The 22,803-nt window shown below is 47.0% G+C and overlaps 1 protein-coding gene across 1 annotated transcript in view; it reads right to left on the bottom strand.

Moving 5' to 3' along the window:
- Window positions 1–14,190: 14,190 nt before the first annotated feature.
- Window positions 14,191–22,803, bottom strand: part of LOC134990257 (atrial natriuretic peptide receptor 2-like) — a gene marked incomplete at both ends in the record, with an annotated part of 139,378 nt that continues 130,765 nt past the window's right edge. Inside the window, 2 exons of the mRNA XM_063950667.1 lie at window positions 14,191–14,295; window positions 20,987–21,064. Coding sequence (XP_063806737.1) covers window positions 14,191–14,295; window positions 20,987–21,064 — 183 coding nt within the window. The remainder of the gene's footprint in view (window positions 14,296–20,986; window positions 21,065–22,803) is intronic.

Here is a 22,803-nt window from a genome sequence, read left to right as displayed (position 1 = left end):
TACCCCGATACCTGCCCCGCTATCACTCTGCATCTAATACTGTGTTACCCTGACATCTGCTCCGCTATCACTCTGCATCTATTACTATGTTACCCTGACACCTGCCCCGCTATCACTCTGCATCTACTACTGTGTTACCCCGACACCTGCCCCACTATCACACTGCATATAATACTGTGTTACCCTGACACCTGCCCCACTATCACTCTGCATCTAATACTGTGTTTCCCCGACACCTGCCCCACTATCACACTGCATATAATACTGTGTTACCCTGACACCTGCCCCACTATCACTCTGCATCTAATACTGTGTTACCACAACACCTGGCCCGCTATCACTCTACATCTAATACTGTGTTACCCCGACAACTGCCCCGCTATCACTCTGCATCTAATACTGTGTTACCCTGACACCTGCCCCACTACCACTCTGCATCTAATACTGGGTTACCCTGACACCTGCCCCGCTATCACTACATATAATACTGTGTTAACCCGACACCTGCCCCGCTATCACTCTGCATTTAATACTGTGTTATCCCGACACCTGCCCCACTATCACTCTGCATCTAATACTGTGTTACCCTGACACCTGCCCCGCTATCACTCTGCATCTAATACTGTGTTACCCCGACACCTGCCCCGCTATCACTCTGCATCTAATACTGTGTTACCCTGACACCTGCCCCGCTATCACTCTGCATCTAATACTGTGTTACTCCGACACCTGCTCTGCTATCACTTTGCATCTAGCACTGTGTTACCCCAACACCTGCCCCGCTATCACTGCAACTAATACTGTGTTACCCCGACACCTGCCCTGCTATCACTCTGCATCTATTACTATGTTATCCTGACACCTTCCCCACTATCACTCTGCATCTAATACTGTGTTACCCTGACACCTGCCCCGCTATCACTCTGCATCTAATACTGTGTTACCCAGACACCTGCCCCGCTATCACTCTACATCTAATACTGTGTTACCCTGACACCTGCCCCGCTATCACTCTACATCTAATACTGTGTTAACCCGACACCTGCCCCGCTATCACTCTGCATTTAATACTGTGTTTTCTCCCGACACCTGCCCCACTATCACTCTGCATCTAATACTGTGTTACCCTGACACCTGCCCTGCTATCACTCTGGATCTAATACTGTTACCCTGACACCTGCTCCGCTATCACTCTGCATCTAATACTGTGTTACCCCGATACCTGCCCCGCTATCACTCTGCATCTATTACTGTGTTACCCCGACACATGCCCCGCTATCACTCTGCATCTAATACTGTGTTACCCTGACACCTGCCCCACTACCACTCTGCATCTAATACTGTGTTACCCTGACACCTGCCCCGCTATCACTCTACATATAATACTGTGTTAACCCGACACCTGCCCCGCTATCACTCTGCATTTAATACTGTGTTATCCCGACACCTGCCCCACTATCACTCTGCATCTAATACTGTGTTACCCTGACACCTGCCCCGCTATCACTCTGCATCTAATACTGTGTTACCCCGACACCTGCCCCGCTATCACTCTGCATCTAATACTGTGTTACCCTGACACCTGCCCCGCTATCACTCTATATCTAATACTGTGTTCCCCCGACACCTGCACCACTATCAATTTGCATCTATTACTATGTTACCCCGACACCTGCACCACTATCACTCTGGATCTAATACTGTTACCCTGACACCTGCTCCGCTATCACTCTGCATCTAATACTGTGTTACCCCGATACCTGCCCCGCTATCACTCTGCATCTATTACTGTGTTACCGCGACACATGCCCCGCTATCACTCTGCATCTAATACTGTGTTACCCTGACATCTGCCCCGCTATCACTCTGCATCTATTACTGTGTTACCCCAACACCTGCCCCGCTATCACTCTGCATCTATTCCCGTGTTACCCTGACACATGCCCCGCTATCACTCTGCATCTAATACTGTGTTCCCCCCACACCTGCCCCACAATCACTCTGCTTCTAATACTGTGTTACCCTGACATCTGCCTTGCTATCACTCTATATCTAATAATGTGTTACCCCGACATCTGCCCCGCTATCAGTCTGCCTCTAAGACTGTGTTACCTCGACATCTGCCCCGCTATCACTCTGCATCTAATACTGTGTTACCCTGATATCTGCCCCGCTATCACTCTGCATCTATTACTATGTTACCCTGACACCTGCCCTGCTATCACTCTGCATCTAGTATTGTGTTACTCCGACATCTGCCCCGCTATCACTCTGCATCTATTACTGTGTTACCCTAACACCTGCCCCACTATCACTCTGCATCTAATACTGTGTTACCCTGACACCTGCCCCGCTATCACTCTGCATCTATTACTATGTTACCCCAACACCTGCCCCGCTATCACTCTGTATCGAATACTGTGTTACCCTGACATCTGCCACGATATCACTCTGCATCTAATACTGTGTTACCCTGACACCTGCCCCGCTATCACTCTGCATCTATTACTGTGTTAACCTGACACATACCCCGCTATCACTCTGCATCTAATACTGTGTTCCCCGACACATGCCCCGCTATCACTCTGCCTCTAATACTGTGTTACTCCGACACCTGCCCCGCTATCACTCTGCATCTAATACTGTGTTACCCTGACACCTGCCCCGCTATCACTCTGCATCTAATACTGTGATACCCTGACACCTGCCCCGCTATCACTCTGCATCTAATACTGTGTTACCCTGACACCTGCCCCACTATCATTCTGCATGTAATACTGTGTTACCCTGACACCTGCCCCGCTATCACTCTGCATCTAATACTGTGTTCCCCCGACACCTGCACCACTATCAATCTGCATCTATTACTGTGTTACCCCGACACCTGCACCACTATCACTCTGCATCTAATACTGTTACCCTGACACCTGCTCCGCTATCACTCTGCATCTAATACTGTGTTACCCCGACACCTGTCCCGCTATCACTCTGCCTCTAATACTGTGTTACCCCGACACCTTCCCCACTATCACTCTGCATGTATTACTGTGTTACCCCAACACCTGCCCCGCTATCACTCTGCATCTAATACTGTGTTACCCCGACACCTGCCCCGCTATCACTCTGCAGATAATACTGTGTTACCCTGACACCTGCTCCGCTATCACTCTGCATCTAATACTGTGTTACCCCGACACCTGCTCCGCTATCACTTTGCATCTAACACTGTGTTACCCCAACACCTGCCCCGCTATCACTGCATCTAATACTGTGTTACCCCGACACCTGCCCTGTTATCACTCTGCATCTATTACTATGTTATCCTGACACCTTCCCCACTATCACTCTGCATCTAATACTGTGTTACCCTGACACCTGCCCCGCTATCACTCTGCATCTAATACTGTGTTACCCCGACACCTGCCCCGCTATCACTCTGCATCTAATACTGTGTTACCCTGACACCTGCCCCGCTATCACTCTACATCTAATACTGTGTTACCCCGACACCTGCCCCGCTATCACTCTGCATCTAATACTGTGTTATCCCGACACCTGCCCCACTATCACTCTGCATTTAATACTGTGTTACCCTGACACCTGCCTTGCTATCACTGCATCTAATACTGTGTTACCCTGACATCTGCCCCACTATCACTCTGCATTTAATACTGTGTTACCCTAACACCTGCCCCGCTATCACTCAGCATCTAATACTGTGTTACTCTGATACGCTATCACTCTGCATCTATTCCCGTGTTACCCTGACACCTGCCCCGCTATCACTCTGCATCTAATACTCTGTTACCCTGACACCTGCCCTGCTATCACTCTGCATCTAATACTGTGTTACCCCGACACCTGCCCCGCTATCACTCTGCCTCTAATACTGTCTTACCCTAACACCTGCCCCGCTATCACTCTGCATCTAATACTGTCTTACCGTGACACCTGCCCCGCTATCTCTCTGCCTCTAATACTGTGTTACCTCTTCACCTGCCCCGCTATCTCTCTGCCTCTAATACTGTGTTACCTCTTCACCTGCCCCGCTATCACTCTGCATCTAATACTGTGTTACCCTGATACGCTATCACTCTGCATCTATTCCCATGTTACCCTGACACCTGCCCCGCTATCACTCTGCATCTAATACTGTGTTACCCCGACACCTGCCCCACAATCACTCTGCTTCTAATACTGTGTTACCCTGACATCTGCCTTGCTATCACTCTATATCTAATAATGTGTTACCCCGACATCTGCCCCGCTATCAGTCTGCCTCTAAGACTGTGTTACCTCGACATCTGCCCCGCTATCACTCTGCATCTAATACTGTGTTACCCTGACACCTGCCCCGCTATCACTCTGCATCTAATACTGTGTTACTCTGACACCTGCCGCACTATCACTCTGCATCTAATACTGTGTTACCCCGAAACCTGCCCTGCTATCACTCTGCAGTTAATACTGTGTTACCATGACACCTGCTCCGCTATCACTCTGCATCTAATACTGTGTTACCCCGATACCTGCCCCGCTATCACTCTGCATCTAATACTGTGTTACCCTGACATCTGCCCCGCTATCACTCTGCATCTATTACTATGTTACCCTGACACCTGCCCCGCTATCACTCTGCATCTACTACTGTGTTACCCCGACACCTGCCCCACTATCACACTGCATATAATACTGTGTTACCCTGACACCTGCCCCACTATCACTCTGCATCTAATACTGTGTTTCCCCGACACCTGCCCCACTATCACACTGCATATAATACTGTGTTACCCTGACACCTGCCCCACTATCACTCTGCATCTAATACTGTGTTACCACAACACCTGGCCCGCTATCACTCTACATCTAATACTGTGTTACCCCGACAACTGCCCCGCTATCACTCTGCATCTAATACTGTGTTACCCTGACACCTGCCCCACTACCACTCTGCATCTAATACTGTGTTACCCTGACACCTGCCCCGCTATCACTCTACATATAATACTGTGTTAACCCGACACCTGCCCCGCTATCACTCTGCATTTAATACTGTGTTATCCCGACACCTGCCCCACTATCACTCTGCATCTAATACTGTGTTACCCTGACACCTGCCCCGCTATCACTCTGCATCTAATACTGTGTTACCCCGACACCTGCCCCGCTATCACTGCAACTAATACTGTGTTACCCCGACACCTGCCCTGCTATCACTCTGCATCTATTACTATGTTATCCTGACACCTTCCCCACTATCACTCTGCATCTAATACTGTGTTACCCTGACACCTGCCCCGCTATCACTCTGCATCTAATACTGTGTTACCCCGACACCTGCCCCGCTATCACTCTACATCTAATACTGTGTTAACCCGACACCTGCCCCGCTATCACTCTGGATCTAATACTGTTACCCTGACACCTGCTCCGCTATCACTCTGCATCTAATTCTGTGTTACACTGACACCTGCCCTGCTATCACTCTGGATCTAATACTGTTACCCTGACACCTGCTCCGCTATCACTCTGCATCTAATACTGTGTTACCCCGATACCTGCCCCGCTATCACTCTGCATCTATTACTGTGTTACCCCGACACATGCCCCGCTATCACTCTGCATCTAATACTGTGTTACCCTGACACCTGCCCCACTACCACTCTGCATCTAATACTGTGTTACCCTGACACCTGCCCCGCTATCACTCTACATATAATACTGTGTTAACCCGACACCTGCCCCGCTATCACTCTGCATTTAATACTGTGTTATCCCGACACCTGCCCCACTATCACTCTGCATCTAATACTGTGTTACCCTGACACCTGCCCCGCTATCACTCTGCATCTAATACTGTGTTACCCCGACACCTGCCCCGCTATCACTCTGCATCTAATACTGTGTTACCCTGACACCTGCCCCGCTATCACTCTATATCTAATACTGTGTTCCCCCGACACCTGCACCACTATCAATTTGCATCTATTACTGTGTTACCCCGACACCTGCACCACTATCACTCTGGATCTAATACTGTTACCCTGACACCTGCTCCGCTATCACTCTGCATCTAATACTGTGTTACCCCGATACCTGCCCCGCTATCACTCTGCATCTATTACTGTGTTACCGCGACACATGCCCCGCTATCACTCTGCATCTAATACTGTGTTACCCTGACATCTGCCCCGCTATCACTCTGCATCTATTACTGTGTTACCCCAACACCTGCCCCGCTATCACTCTGCATCTATTCCCGTGTTACCCTGACACATGCCCCGCTATCACTCTGCATCTAATACTGTGTTACCCCAACACCTGCCCCACAATCACTCTGCTTCTAATACTGTGTTACCCTGACATCTGCCTTGCTATCACTCTATATCTAATAATGTGTTACCCCGACATCTGCCCCGCTATCAGTCTGCCTCTAAGACTGTGTTACCTCGACATCTGCCCCGCTATCACTCTGCATCTATTACTATGTTACCCTGACACCTGCCCTGCTATCACTCTGCATCTAGTATTGTGTTACTCCGACATCTGCCCCGCTATCACTCTGCATCTATTACTGTGTTACCCTAACACCTGCCCCACTATCACTCTGCATCTAATACTGTGTTACCCTGACACCTGCCCCGCTATCACTTTGCATCTATTACTATGTTACCCCAACACCTGCCCCGCTATCACTCTGTATCGAATACTGTGTTACCCTGACATCTGCCACGATATCACTCTGCATCTAATACTGTGTTACCCTGACACCTGCCCCGCTATCACTCTGCATCTATTACTGTGTTAACCTGACACATACCCCGCTATCACTCTGCATCTAATACTGTGTTCCCCGACACATGCCCCGCTATCACTCTGCCTCTAATACTGTGTTACTCCGACACCTGCCCCGCTATCACTCTGCATCTAATACTGTGTTACCCTGACACCTGCCCCGCTATCACTCTGCATCTAATACTGTGATACCCTGACACCTGCCCCGCTATCACTCTGCATCTAATACTGTGTTACCCTGACACCTGCCCCACTATCATTCTGCATGTAATACTGTGTTACCCTGACACCTGCCCCGCTATCACTCTGCATCTAATACTGTGTTCCCCCGACACCTGCACCACTATCAATCTGCATCTATTACTGTGTTACCCCGACACCTGCACCACTATCACTCTGCATCTAATACTGTTACCCTGACACCTGCTCCGCTATCACTCTGCATCTAATACTGTGTTACCCCGACACCTGTCCTGCTATCACTCTGCCTCTAATACTGTGTTACCCCGACACCTTCCCCACTATCACTCTGCATGTATTACTGTGTTACCCCAACACCTGCCCCGCTATCACTCTGCATCTAATACTGTGTTACCCCGACACCTGCCCCGCTATCACTCTGCAGATAATACTGTGTTACCCTGACACCTGCTCCGCTATCACTCTGCATCTAATACTGTGTTACCCCGACACCTGCTCCGCTATCACTTTGCATCTAACACTGTGTTACCCCAACACCTGCCCCGCTATCACTGCATCTAATACTGTGTTACCCCGACACCTGCCCTGTTATCACTCTGCATCTATTACTAGGTTATCCTGACACCTTCCCCACTATCACTCTGCATCTAATACTGTGTTACCCTGACACCTGCCCCGCTATCACTCTGCATCTAATACTGTGTTACCCTGACACCTGCCCCGCTATCACTCTACATCTAATACTGTGTTACCCCGACACCTGCCCCGCTATCACTCTGTATCTAATACTGTGTTATCCCGACACCTGCCCCACTATCACTCTGCATTTAATACTGTGTTACCCTGACACCTGCCTTGCTATCACTGCATCTAATACTGTGTTACCCTGACATCTGCCCCACTATCACTCTGCATTGAATACTGTGTTACCCTAACACCTGCCCCGCTATCACTCAGCATCTAATACTGTGTTACTCTGATACGCTATCACTCTGCATCTATTCCCGTGTTACCCTGACACCTGCCCCGCTATCACTCTGCATCTAATACTCTGTTACCCTGACACCTGCTCTGCTATCACTCTGCATCTAATACTGTGTTACCCTGACACCTGCCCCGCTATCACTCTGCCTCTAATACTGTGTTACCCTGACACCTGCCCCGCTATCACTCTACATCTAATACTGTGTTACCCTGACACCTGCCCCGCTATCACTCTGCATCTAATACTGTGTTACCCTGACACCTGCTGCACTATCACTCTGCATCTAATACTGTGTTACCCCAACACCTGCCCTGCTATCACTCTGTATCTATTACTTTGTTACCCCAACACCTGCCCCGCTATCACTCTGCATCTATTACTGTGTTACCCCGACACATGCCCCGCTATCACTCTGCATCTAATACTGTGTTACCACAACACCTGCCCCGCTATCACTCTACATCTAATACTGTGTTAACCCGACACCTGCCCCGCTATCACTCTGCATCTAATACTGTGTTACCCTGACACCTGCCCCACTATCACTCTGCATCTAATACTGTGTTACCCTGACACCTGCCCCGCTATCACTCTGCATTTAATACTGTGTTATCCCGACACCTGCCCCACTATCACTCTGCATCTAATACTGTGTTACCCTGACACCTGCCCCGCTATCACTCTGCATCTAATACTGTGTTACCCCGACACCTGCTCCGCTATCACTCTGCATCTAATACTGTGTTACCCCGACATCTGCCCCGCTATCACTCTGCATCTATTACTGTGATCCCCAACACCTGCCCCACTATCACTCTGCATCTATTCCCGTGTTACCCTGACACATGCCCCGCTATCACTCTGCATCTAATACTGTGTTACCCCAACACCTGCCCCGCAATCACTCTGCATCTAATACTGTGTTACCCTGACATCTGCCCCGCTATCACTCTATATCTAATAATGTGTTACCCCGACATCTGCCCCGCTATCACTCTGCATCTAATACTGTGTTACCCTGATATCTGCCCCGCTATCACTCTGCATCTATTACCATGTTACCCTGACACCTGCCCTGCTATCACTCTGCATCTATTACCTTGTTACCCCAACACCTGCCCCGCTATCACTCTGCTTCTATTACTGTGTTACCCTGACACATGCCCCGCTATCACTCTGCATCTAATACTGTGTTACTCCGACATCTGCCCCGCTATCACTCTGCATCTATTACTGTGTTACCCTGACACCTGCCCCACTATCCCTCTACATCTAATACTGTGTTAACCCGACTCCTGCCCCACTATCCCTCTACATCTAATACTGTGTTAACCTGACACCTGCCCCGCAATCACTCTATATCTAATACTGTGTTACCCTGACATCTGCCACGATATCACTCTGCATCTAATACTGTGTTACCCTGACACCTGCCCCGCTATCACTCTGCATCTATTACTGTGTTAACCTGACACATACCCCGCTATCACTCTGCATCTAATACTGTGTTACCCTGACACCTGCCCCGCTATCACTCTGCATCTAATACTGTGATACCCTGACACCTGCCCCGCTATCACTCTGCATCTAATACTGTGTTACCCTGACACCTGCCCCACTATCATTCTGCATGTAATACTGTGTTACCCTGACACCTGCCCCGCTATCACTCTGCATCTGATACTGTGTTACCCTGACACCTGCCCTGCTATCACTCTGCATCTAATACTGTGTTACCCCGACACCTGCCCCGCTATCACTCTGCATCTAATACTGTGTTAACCTGACACCTGCTCCGCTATCACTCTGCATCTAATACTGTGTTACCCTGAAACCTGCCCCGCTATCACTCCGCATCTAATACTGTGTTACCCTGACACCTGCCGCACTATCACTCTGCATCTAATACTGTGTTACCCCGACACCTGCCCCGCTATCACTCTGCAGCTAATACTGTGTTACCCTGACACCTGCCCCGTTATCACTCTGCATCTAATACTGTGTTACCCTGACACCTGCCCCGCTGTCACTCTGCATCTAATACTGTGTTACCCCGACACCTGTCCCGCTATCACTCTGCATCTAATACTGTGTTACCCTGACACCTGCCCCGTTATCACTCTGCATCTAATACTGTGTTACCCCAACACTTGCCCCGCTATCACTCTATATCTAATACTGTGTTCCCCCGACACCTGCACCACTATCAATCTGCATCTATTACTGTGTTACCCCGACACCTGCACCACTATCACTCTGCATCTAATACTGTGTTACCCCGACACCTGTCCCGCTATCACTCTGCCTCTAATACTGTGTTACCCCGACACCTTCCCCACTATCACTTTGCATGTATTACTGTGTTACCCCAACACCTGCCCCGCTATCACTCTGCATCTAATACTGTGTTACCCCGACAGCTGCACCGCTATCACTCTGCATCTAATACTGTGTTACCCTGACACCTGCCCCACTATCACTCTGCATCTAATACTGTGTTACCCTGACACCTGCCCCGCTATCACTCTGCATCTAATACTGTGTTACCCCGACACCTGCCCCGCTATCACTCTGCATCTAATACTGTGTTACCCTGACACCTGCCACGCTATCACTTTGCATCTAACACTGTGTTACCCCAACACCTGCCCCGCTATCACTGCATCTAATACTGTGTTACCCCGACACCTGCCCTGCTATCACTCTGCATCTATTACTATGTTATCCTGACACCTTCCCCACTATCACTCTGCATCTAATACTGTGTTACCCTGACATCTGCCCCACTATCACTCTGCATTTAATACTGTGTTACCCTGACACCTGCCTTGCTATCACTGCATCTAATACTGTGTTACCCTAACACCTGCCCCGCTATCACTCTGCATCTAATACTGTGTTACTCTGATACGCTATCACTCTGCATCTATTCCCGTGTTACCCTGACACCTGCCCCGCTATCACTCTGCATCTAATACTGTGTTACCCTGACACCTGCCTGCTATCACTCTGCATCTAATACTGTGTTACCATGACACCTGCCCCGCTATCACTCTGCCTCTAATACTGTGTTACCCTGACACCTGCCCCGCTATCACTCTACATCTAATACTGTGTTACCCTGACACCTGCTGCACTATCACTCTGCATCTAATACTGTGTTACCCCGACACCTGCCCCGCTATCACTCTGCAGATAATACTGTGTTACCCTGACACCTGCTCCGCTATCACTCTGCAGATAATACTGTGTTCCCCCGACACCTGCCCAGTTATCCCTCTACATCTAATACTGTGTTAACCCGACACCTGCCCCGCAATCACTCTATATCTAATACTGTGTTACCCTGACATCTGCCCCGCTATCACTCTGCATCTAATACTGTGTTCCCCGACACATGCCCCGCTATCACTCTGCATCTAATACTGTGTTACCCTGACACCTGCCCCGCTATCACTCTGCATCTAATACTGTGTTACCCTGACACCTGCCCCACTATCATTCTGCATGTAATACTGTGTTACCCTGACACCTGCCCCACGATCATTCTGCATGTAATACTGTGTTACCCTGACACCTGCCCCGCTATCACTCTGCATCTAATACTGTGTTACCCTGAAACCTGCCCCACTATCATTCTGCATCTAATACTGTGTTACCCCGACACCTGCCCCGCTATCACTCTGCATCTAATACTGTGTTACCCTGACACCTGCCCCGCTATCACTCTGCAGCTAATACTGTGTTACCCTGACACCTGCCCCGTTATCACTCTGCATCTAATACTGTGTTACCCTGACACCTGCCGCACTATCACTCTGCATCTAATACTGTGTTACCCTGACACCTGCCCCGTTATCACTCTGCATCTAATACTGTGTTACCCCGACACCTGCCCCGCTATCACTCTACATCTAATATTGTGTTACCCCGACACCTGCCCCGCTATCACTCTACATCTAATACTGTGTTACCCTGACACCTGCCCCGTTATCACTCTGCATCTAATACTGTGTTCCCCCGACACCTGCACCACTATCAATCTGCATCTATTACTGTGTTACCCCGACACCTGCACCACTATCACTCTGCATCTAATACTGTTACCCTGACACCTGCTCCGCTATCACTCTGCATCTTATACTGTGTTACCCCGACACCTGTCCCGCTATCACTCTGCCTCTAATACTGTGTTACCCCGACACCTTCCCCACTATCACTCTGCATGTATTACTGTGTTACCCCAACACCTGCCCCGCTATCACTCTTCATCTAATACTGTGTTCCCCGACACATGCCCCGCTATCACTCTGCATCTAATACTGTGTTACCCTGACACCTGCCCCGCTATCACTCTGCATCTAATACTGTGTTACCCCGACACCTGCCCCGCTATCACTCTGCATCTAATACTGTGTTACCCTGACACCTGCCCCGCTATCACTCTGCATCTAATACTGTGTTACCCCGACACCTGCCCCGCTATCACTCTGCATCTAATACTGTGTTACCCTGACACCTGCCCCGCTATCACTCTGCATCTAATACTGTGTTACCCCAACACCTGCCCCGCTATCACTGCATCTAATACTGTGTTACCCCGACACCTGCCCCGCTATCACTCTGTATCTAATACTGTGTTATCCCGACACCTGCCCCGCTATCACTCTGCATCTATTACTGTGTTACCCCAACACCTGCCCTGCTATCACTCTGCATTTAATACTGTGTTACCCTGACACCTGCCCTGCTATCACTGCATCTAATACTGTGTTACCCTAACACCTGCCCCGCTATCACTCTGCATCTAATACTGTGTTACCCCGACACCTGCCCTGCTATCACTGCATCTAATACTGTGTTACCCTGACATCTGCCCCACTATCACTCTGCATTTAATACTGTGTTACCCTAACACCTGCCCGCTATCACTCTGCATCTAATACTGTGTTACTCTGATACGCTATCACTCTGCATTTATTCCCGTGTTACCCTGACACCTGCCCCGCTATCACTCTGCATCTAATACTGTGTTACCCTGACACCTGCCCCGCTATCACTCTGCCTCTAATACTGTGTTACCCTGACACCAGCCCCGCTATCACTCTGCATCTAATACTGTGTTACCCTGACACCTGCCCCGCTATCACTCTGCATCTAATACTGTGTTACCCTAACACCTGCCCCGCTATCACTCTGCATCTAATACTGTGTTACCCTGACACCTGCCCCGCTATCCCTCTGCATCTAATACTGTGTTACCCTGACACCTGCCCCGCTATCACTCTGCATCTAATACTGTGTTACCCTGACACATGCCCCGCTATCCCTCTGCATCTAATACTGTGTTACCCTGACACATGCCCCGCTATCCCTCTGCATCTAATACTGTGTTACCCCGACACCTGCCCCGCTATCACTCTGTATCTAATACTGTGTTACCCTAACACCTGCCCCGCTATCCCTCTGCATCTAATACTGTGTTACCCTGACACCTGCCCCGCTATCACTCTGCATCTAATACTGTGTTATCCCGACACCTGCCCCGCTATCACTCTGTATCTAATACTGTGTTACCCTAACACCTGCCCCGCTATCCCTCTGCATCTAATACTGTGTTACCCTGACACCTGCCCCGCTATCACTCTGCATCTAATACTGTGTTACCCTGACACCTGCCCCGCTATCCCTCTGCATCTAATACTGTGTTACCCTGACACCTGCCCCGCTATCCCTCTGCATCTAATACTGTGTTACCCTGACACCTGCCCCGCTATCACTCTGTATCTAATACTGTGTTACCCTGACACCTGCCCCGCTATCCCTCTGCATCTAATACTGTGTTACCCTGACACCTGCCCCGCTATCACTCTGCATCTAATACTGTGTTACCCCAACACCTGCCCCGCTATCACTCTGCATCTAATACTGTGTTACCCCAACACCTGCCCCGCTATCCCTCTGCATCTAATACTGTGTTACCCTGACACCTGCCCCGCTATCACTCTGCATCTAATACTGTGTTACCCTAACACCTGCCCCACTATCACTCTGCATCTAATACTGTGTTACCCTGACACCTGCCCCGCTATCACTCTGCATCTAATACTGTGTTACCCCGACAGCTGCCCCGCTATCACTCTGCACCTATTACTGTGTTATCCTTATATTTTCTCCTGTACTATATAATAATATGTTCAGTGTTGTACCTGCAAGCTGCCCCTGGGGCAATACTCTGTCACAATACAAATGTTTGGAGGGTCGATACAGGCCCCTAGGAATCGCGTCAGATGATTGAACTGAACATCTCTCATCTATGGGAGAAAAGATGGTTGAGGACACATAGCCATATTTATTACAGCTGGCATACACTACAACGGGGGCCCCGTACTGTATAGGATTCAGCTGGCGTACACTGTAACTGGGGCCCCGTATTGTAAAGGATTCAGCTGAGAATCAGCCAGAAGCCGTCGTGTATCATACATGTAAAACTGAGAATCACCCAGAAGCCGGCATCTGTCATACATGTATTACTGAGAATCACCCAGAAGCCGGCATCTGTCATACATGTATTACTGAGAATTATCCAAAAGCCAGCATGTGTCATACATGTAATATTGAGAATCACCCAGAAGCCGGCGTGTGTCATACTGTACATGTAAATTGAGAATCACCCAGAAGGCTGCGTGTGTCATACATGTAATACTGAGAATCAACCAGAAGCCAGCATGTGTCATATATGTAATAATGAAAATCACCATGTAATACTGAGAATCAACCAGAAGCCGGCGTGTGTCATACATGTAATAGTGAGAATCACCCAGAAAGCCGGCATGTGTCATACATGTAATACTGAGAATAACCTAGAAGCCATCGTGTGTCATACATGTAATAGTAAGAATCATTCAGATACCAGCAGGTGTCATACATGTAATACTGAGAATCACACAGAAGCCGGCATGTGTCACACATGTAATTCTGTGAAACACCCAGAAGCAAGCGTGTGTCATACATGTAATACTGAGCATCAGCCAGAATCCGGCATGTGTCATACATGTAAAACTCATAATCACCCAGAAGTTGGAGTGTGTCATACATGTCATACTGAGAATTAGACAGAAGCTGGCGTGTGTCATACATGTAATACTAAGAATCACCCAGAAGTCGGAGTCTGTCATACATGCAATACTGAGAATCACCCAGAAGCCGTCATTTTTCATACATGTAATACTGAGAATCACCCACAAGCCGGCGTGTGTCATACATGTAATAGTGACAATCAGCCAGAAGCTGGTATATGTCATACCTGTGATACTGAGAATTACCAAGAAGCCAGCATGTTTCTTACATGTAATACTGAGAATCAGCCAGAAGCCGGTGTGTGTCATACATGTAATACTGAGGGGTATATTTACTAAGGTCCCGATTTTGTCCGAGATGCCGTTTTTTCTTCAAAGTGTCATCTCGGGAATTTACTAAGCAGAAATCACGGCAGTGATGAGGCCATTCGTTTTTTTTTTGCAAGTCCAAGAATAAAAATACGAATGAATACACCATCGGTCAAAACGCGGCTGTTTAGATATGAATCTCGGTCATTTACTAAGAAGTGCAAAGCAAAAAAAAAAAAAAAACACTGCCGTGAAAAGATACAACTCATAAAAAAGTGCTAAAAAAAACAGACCTGCTTTTTTGAGCCGTGATTGGATAGGCATGCACGGATCCATGAGATCCGTGCATGTATATCAGTGGGAAGGGGTGGGAAAGTGTTAATTTTTTGAAAAAAATTTGCGTGGGGTCCCCCCTCCTAAGCATAACCAGCCTCGGGCTCTTTGAGCCGATCCTGGTTGCAGAAATATGGGAAAAAAATGGACAGGGGTTCCCCCATATTTAAGTAACCAGCATCGGGCTCTGCGCCTGGTCCTGGTTCCAAAAATACGGGGGACAAAAAGCGTAGGGGTCCCCCGTATTTTTAAAACCAGCACCGGGCTCCACTAGCTGGACAGATAATGCCACAGCCGGGGGTCACTTTTATACCGTGCCCTGCGGCCGTGGCATCAAATATCCAACTAGTCACCCCTGGCTGGGGTACCCTGGGGGAGTGGGGACCCCTTCAATCAAAGGGTTGTCCCCCCAGCCACCCAAGGGCCAGGGGTGAAGCCCGAGGCTGTCCCCCCCATCCAATGGGCTGCGGATGGGGGGCTGATAGCCTTTTTGTAAAAGTGTCAGATATCGTTTTTAGTAGCAGTACTACAAGGCCCAGCAAGCCTCCCCCACATGCTGGTACTTGGAGAACCACAAGTACCAGCATGCGGCGGAAAAACGGGCCCGCTGGTACCTGTAGTACTACTACTAAAAAAATACCCAAAAAAAGACAATACACACACACCTTGAAAGTAAAGTTTTATTACATCCATCCACACAAACATACATACATACTTACCTTATGTTCACACGAGGGTCGGTCCTCTTCTCCAGTAGAATCCATGGGGTACCTGTTGAATAAATTATACTCACCAGATCCAGGGTACCAGGCTCCTCGGATAATCCTTTTGTAATCCACGTACTTGATTAAAAAAATAAAACGGATACCCGAGCCACGCACTGAAAGGGGACCCATGTTTTCACATGGGTCCCCTTTCCCCGAATGCCAGAAACCCACTCTGACTGATGTCTAAGTGGGTTTCTTCAGCCAATCAGGGAGCGCCACGTTGTAGCACCCTCCTGATCGCTGTGTGCTCCTGTACTGTCTGACAGGCGGCACACGGCAGTGTTACAATGTAGCGCCTATGCGCTCCATTGTAACCAATGGTGGGAACTTTCTGCTCAGCGGTTGACCGAAAGTGACCTCACCGCTGACCACAAAGTTCCCACCATTGGTTACAATGGAGCGCATAGGCGCTACATTGTAACACTGCCGTGTGCCGCCTGTCAGACAGTACAGGAGCACACAGCCGATCAGGAGGGTGCCACAACGTGGCGCTCCCTGATTGGCTGAAGAAACCCACTTAGACAGAAGTCAGAGTGGGTTTCTGGCATTCGGGGAAAGGGGACCCATGTGAAAACATGCGGCCCCTTTCAGTGCGTGGCTCGGGTCTCCGTTTTATTTTTTTTATCAAGTACGTGGATTACAAAAGGATTATCCGAGGAGCCTGGTACCCTGGATCTGGTGAGTATAATTTATTCAACAGGTACCCCATGGATTCTACTGGAGAAGAGGACCGACCCTCGTGTGAACATAAGGTAAGTATGTATGTATGTATGTTTGTGTGGATGGATGTAATAAAACTTTACTTTCAAGGTGTGTGTGTATTGTCTTTTTTTGGGTATTTTGTTAGTAGTAGTACTACAGGTACCAGCGGGCCCGTTTTTCCGCCGCATGCTGGTACTTGTGGTTCTCCAAGTACCAGCATGTGGGGGAGGCTTGCTGGGCCTTGTAGTACTGCTACTAAAAACGATATCTGACACTTTTACAAAAAGGCTATCAGCCCCCCATCCGCAGCCCATTGGATGGGGGGGACAGCCTCGGGCTTCACCCCATGCCCTTGGGTGGCTGGGGGGGGACCCCTTGATTGAAGGGGTCCCCACTCCCCCAGGGTACCCTGGCCAGGGGTGACTAGTTGGATATTTGATGCCACGGCCGCAGGGCACGGTATAAAAGTGACCCCCGGCTGTGGCATTATCTATCCAGCTAGTGGAGCCCGGTGCTGGTTTTAAAAATACGGGGGACCCCTACGCTTTTTGTCCCCCGTATTTTTGGAACCAGGACTAGGCGCAGAGCCCGATGCTGGTTGCTTAAATATGGGGGAACCCCTGTCCATTTTTTTCCCATATTTCTGCAACCAGGATCGGCTCAAAGAGCCCGAGGCTGGTTATGCTTAGGAGGGGGGACCCCACGCAATTTTTTTTCAAAAAATTAACACTTTCCCACCCCTTCCCACTGATATACATGCACGGATCTCATGGATCCGTGCATGCCTATCCAATCACGGCTCAAAAAAGCAGGTCTGGGTTTTTTTAGCACTTTTTTACGAGTTGTATTTTTTCACGGCAGTGTTTTTTTTTTTTTTTTGCTTTGCACTTCTTAGTAAATGACCGAGATTCATATCTAAACAGCCGCGTTTTGACCGATGGTGTATTCATTCGTATTTTTATTCTTGGACTTGCAATTTTTTTTTAACATTTAAACTTTTTTTTTTTTTTTAACAAAGTGCACAATGAAGCCCAGCACGGATCTCTCAGATCCGGCTGAGATTCATTGTATTAAAGTCGGCAGTGTTTTACAAGTCACTCACGTAAAACACTGCCTAAAAAAACGAATGACATCGACATCGGAAAACCCGAAAATGCAGAATACGGCAGCTTAGTCAATTAGTCGTAACAAATTCAAAAAGTTGCAGTTTTACACTTTCGATGTCATTCGTGATTATTCTCCCACCAAATCGGGAGAATTACGAATGTTAGTAAATATACCCCTGAGAATCACTCAAAAGCCAGCGTGGTGTTATACATGTAATACTGAGAATCACACAGAAGACAGCATGTGTCATACATGTAATAGTGAGAATCACCCAGAAGCCGGCATGTGTCATACATGTTATACTGATAATTAGTTACAACCAGGCATGTGTCATACATAAAAACATGCAATATTAAACTGTATGTTTGATTCGGTTAGTGGTTACCCAAGTGGACAAATTGAATTGGAGAGTGGAAAGTCCGTTCCTATATAATCCCCCAAGGTGAGTAAAGTGTCCAGTTCAAGCAGTTTAGGAGATGCAATGTCCGATTGTAAGGTATATTGTATGGTATATTACCGCTAGAGGTTTGTGATGCTCCAAGGTGTGAATGATGAGCTCCTCATGCAATGCGGTGAAGAAGACACCTTTGAAAAAGCTGCTAGCTGACAGCAGCGAAACGCGTCAGGTACACCAGGACCCAAGTTTGGACATTGTTGGAAGACCGAACCACCCCCATCCTGATCCAGATTATCATTGTTTATGGAGGACTCTAATAGCAAGTTGAACCGATCGCATCTTCTTCACCGCATTGCATGAGGAGCTCATCATTCACACCTTGGAGCATCACAAACTTCTAGCGGTAATATACCATACAATATACCTTACAATCGGACATTGCTTATCTCCTAAACTGCTTGAACTGGACACTTTACTCACCTTGGGGGATTATATAGGAACGGACTTTCCACTCTCCAATTCAATTTGTCCACTTGGGTAACCGAATCAAACATACAGTTTAATATTGCATGTTTTTATTTATTTTTTTCATTGTATTTACTGTTGCATGTTTGTGGTGCATTCACCATACTATTTTAGATATTTTTATATTAAAAAGTATATTGATACATTTATATTATTGTTGATACATCTTTGGAATAGCTCAGCCTCTCTATTTGTTTTTTGTTTACCTTTGTGGGGGTGACTTCCCCGTCTTTGAGGCCGCCGCTTGTTGGAGCATCCCATACCTAAGGCGCCCGAGTATCCTGGGTAACCAAACTTCACATGTGTCATACATGTATTACTGAGAATCAGCCACAAGCCGGCATGTGTCATACATGTCATACTGAGAATCACCCAGAATCCGGCGTGTGTCATACATGTCATACTAAGAAACACCCAGAAGCCGATGTGTGTCATACATGTAATACTGAGAATCACCCAGAAGCCAGCATGGTGTTATACATGTAATAGTGATAATCACCCATAAGACGGCATGTGTTATACATGTAATAGTAAGAATCACCCAGAAGCCGGCGTGTGTCATACATGATATAATGATAATTAGCTAGAACCAGGCATGTGTCATACATGTATTACTGAGAATCAGTCAGAAGCCGGCGTGTGTCATACATGTAATACTGAGAATCAGCCAGAAGTTGGCTTGTGTCATAAATGTCATACTGAGAATCACCCAGAAGCCGGCGTGTGTCATACATATAATACTAAGAATCACCCAGAAGCCAGTGTGTGTCATACATGTAATACTGAGAATCACCCAGAAGCCAGCGTCGTGTTATACATGTAATACTGAGAATCACCCAGAAGAAGGCGTGTGTCATACATGTAATACTGAGAATCACCCAGAAGCCGGCGTGTGTCATACATGTAATACTGAGAATCACCCAGAAGCCGGCGTGTGCCATACATGTAATACTGAGAATCACCCAGAAGCCAGCGTGGTGTTATACATGTAATACTATGAATCACCCAGAAGCCAGCGTGTGTCATACATGTAATACTGAGAATCACCCAGAAGCCGGAGTGTGTCATACATGTAATACTTAGAATCACCCAGAAGCCAGCATGGTGTTATACATGTAATAGCGAGAACCACCCAGAAGCCACCGTGTGTCATACATGTAATAGTGAGAATCACCCAGAAGCCAGCGTGTGTCATACATGTAATACTGAGAATCACCCAGAAGCCGGCGTGGTGTTATACATGTAATACTGAGAATCACCCAGAAGCCAGCGTGTGTCATACATGTAATAGTGAGAATCACCCAGAAGCCAGCGTGGTGTTATACATGTAATACTGAGAATCACCCAGAAGCCAGCGTGTGTCATACATGTAATAGTGAGAATCACCCAGAAGCCAGCGTGGTGTTATACATGTAATAATGAGAACCACCCAGAAGCCAGCGTGTGTCATACATGTAATAGTGAGAATCACCCAGAAGCCAGCGTGGTGTTATACATGTAATACTGAGAATCACCCAGAAGCCAGCGTGTGTCATACATGTAATACTGAGAATCACCCAGAAGCCGGCGTGGTGTTATACATGTAATAGACCCAGAATCCAGCGTGTATCATGTGTAATAGTGATAATCACCCAGAAGCCAGCGTGTATCATATGTGTAATAGTGAGAATCACCCAGAAGCCGGCGCAGTGTTATACATGTAATAGTGAGAATCGCCCAGAAGCCAGCGTGTGTCATACATGTAATAGTGAGAATCGCCCAGAAGCCAGCGTGGTGTTATACTCACATGTTTCAGCTCAAAAAGAACCTGTCTAGTCAGTTCTATGCGTTTCTTATTGACGTGTTTGATGGCGACCACATTCCCCTAAAGGGGAGAAAGATTACATGAGACAGACAGAGAGACATATACTTAACAGACATACTGAGACCTACAGAGAGACATATACATAACAGACATACTGAGACATACAGAGAGACATATACTTAACAGACATACTGAGACATACAGAGAGACATATACATAACAGACATACTGAGACATACAGAGAGACATATACATAACATACTGAGACATACAGAGAGACATATACATAACAGACATACTGAGACATACAGAGAGACATATACATAACATACTGAGACATACAGAGAGACATATACATAACAAACATACTGAGACATACAGAGAGACATATACATAACAGACAAACTGAGACAGACAGAGAGACATATACATAACAGACATACTGAGACATACAGAGAGACATATACATAACAGACATACTGAGACATACAGAGAGACATATACATAACAGACAAACTGAGACAGACAGAGAGACATATACATAACAGACATACTGAGACATACAGAGAGACATATACATAACAGACATACTGAGACATACAGAGAGACATATACATAACAGACATACTGAAACATACAGAGAGACATATACATAACAGACATACTGAGACATACAGAGAGACATATACTTAACAGACATACTAAGACAGAGAGAGACATATACATAATAGACATACTGAGACAGAGAGACATACATAACAGACATACTGAGACAGAGAGACATATACATAACAGACATACTGAGATAGAGAGACATATACATAACAGACATACTGAGACAGACAGAGAGACATATACATAACATACATACTGAGACAGACACATATACATAACAGACATACTGAGACACAGAGACATATACATAACATACATACTGAGACAGACAGAGAGACTTATACATAACAGACACACTGAGACACACAGAGAGACATATACATAACAGACACACTGAGGCAGAGAGACATATATATAACAAACATACTGAGACAGACAGAGAGACATATACATAACAGCCATACTGAGACATACAGAGAGACATATACATAACATACTGAGAGAGACAGAGAGACATATACATAACAGACATACTGAGACAGACACAGAGACATATACATAACAGACAAACTGAGACAGACAGAGACATATAAATAACAGATATACTGAGACAGACACAGAGACATATACATAACAGACACACTAAGATAGAGAAACATACACATAACAGACATACTGAGACAGACAGAGAGACATATACATAACAGACATACTGAGACAGACAGAGACATAAACATAACATACATACTGAGACAGACAGAGAGACATATACATAACAGACATACTGAGACAGACAGAGAGACATATACATAACAGACACACTGAGGCAGAGAGACATATACATAACAAACATACTGAGACAGACAGAGAGACATATACATAACAGACATACTGAGACATACAGAGATACATATACTTAACAGACATACTAAGACAGAGAGAGAGACATATACATAACAGACATACTGAGACAGAGAGACATATACATAACAGACATACTGAGACAGACAGAGAGACATATACATAACATACATACTGAGACACAGAGACATATACATAACAGACATATTGAGACACACAGAGAGACATATACATAACAGACACACTGAGGCAGAGAGACATATACATAACAAACATACTGAGACAGACAGAGAGACATATACATAACAGCCATACTGAGACAT

Source organism: Pseudophryne corroboree, unplaced genomic scaffold (assembly GCF_028390025.1).
Source record: "Pseudophryne corroboree isolate aPseCor3 unplaced genomic scaffold, aPseCor3.hap2 scaffold_1153, whole genome shotgun sequence".
NCBI classification, from domain to species: Eukaryota; Metazoa; Chordata; class Amphibia; order Anura; family Myobatrachidae; genus Pseudophryne; species Pseudophryne corroboree.
Note: the sequence above shows the minus strand (reverse complement) of the source record. Positions and strands in the feature narration are given on the sequence as shown.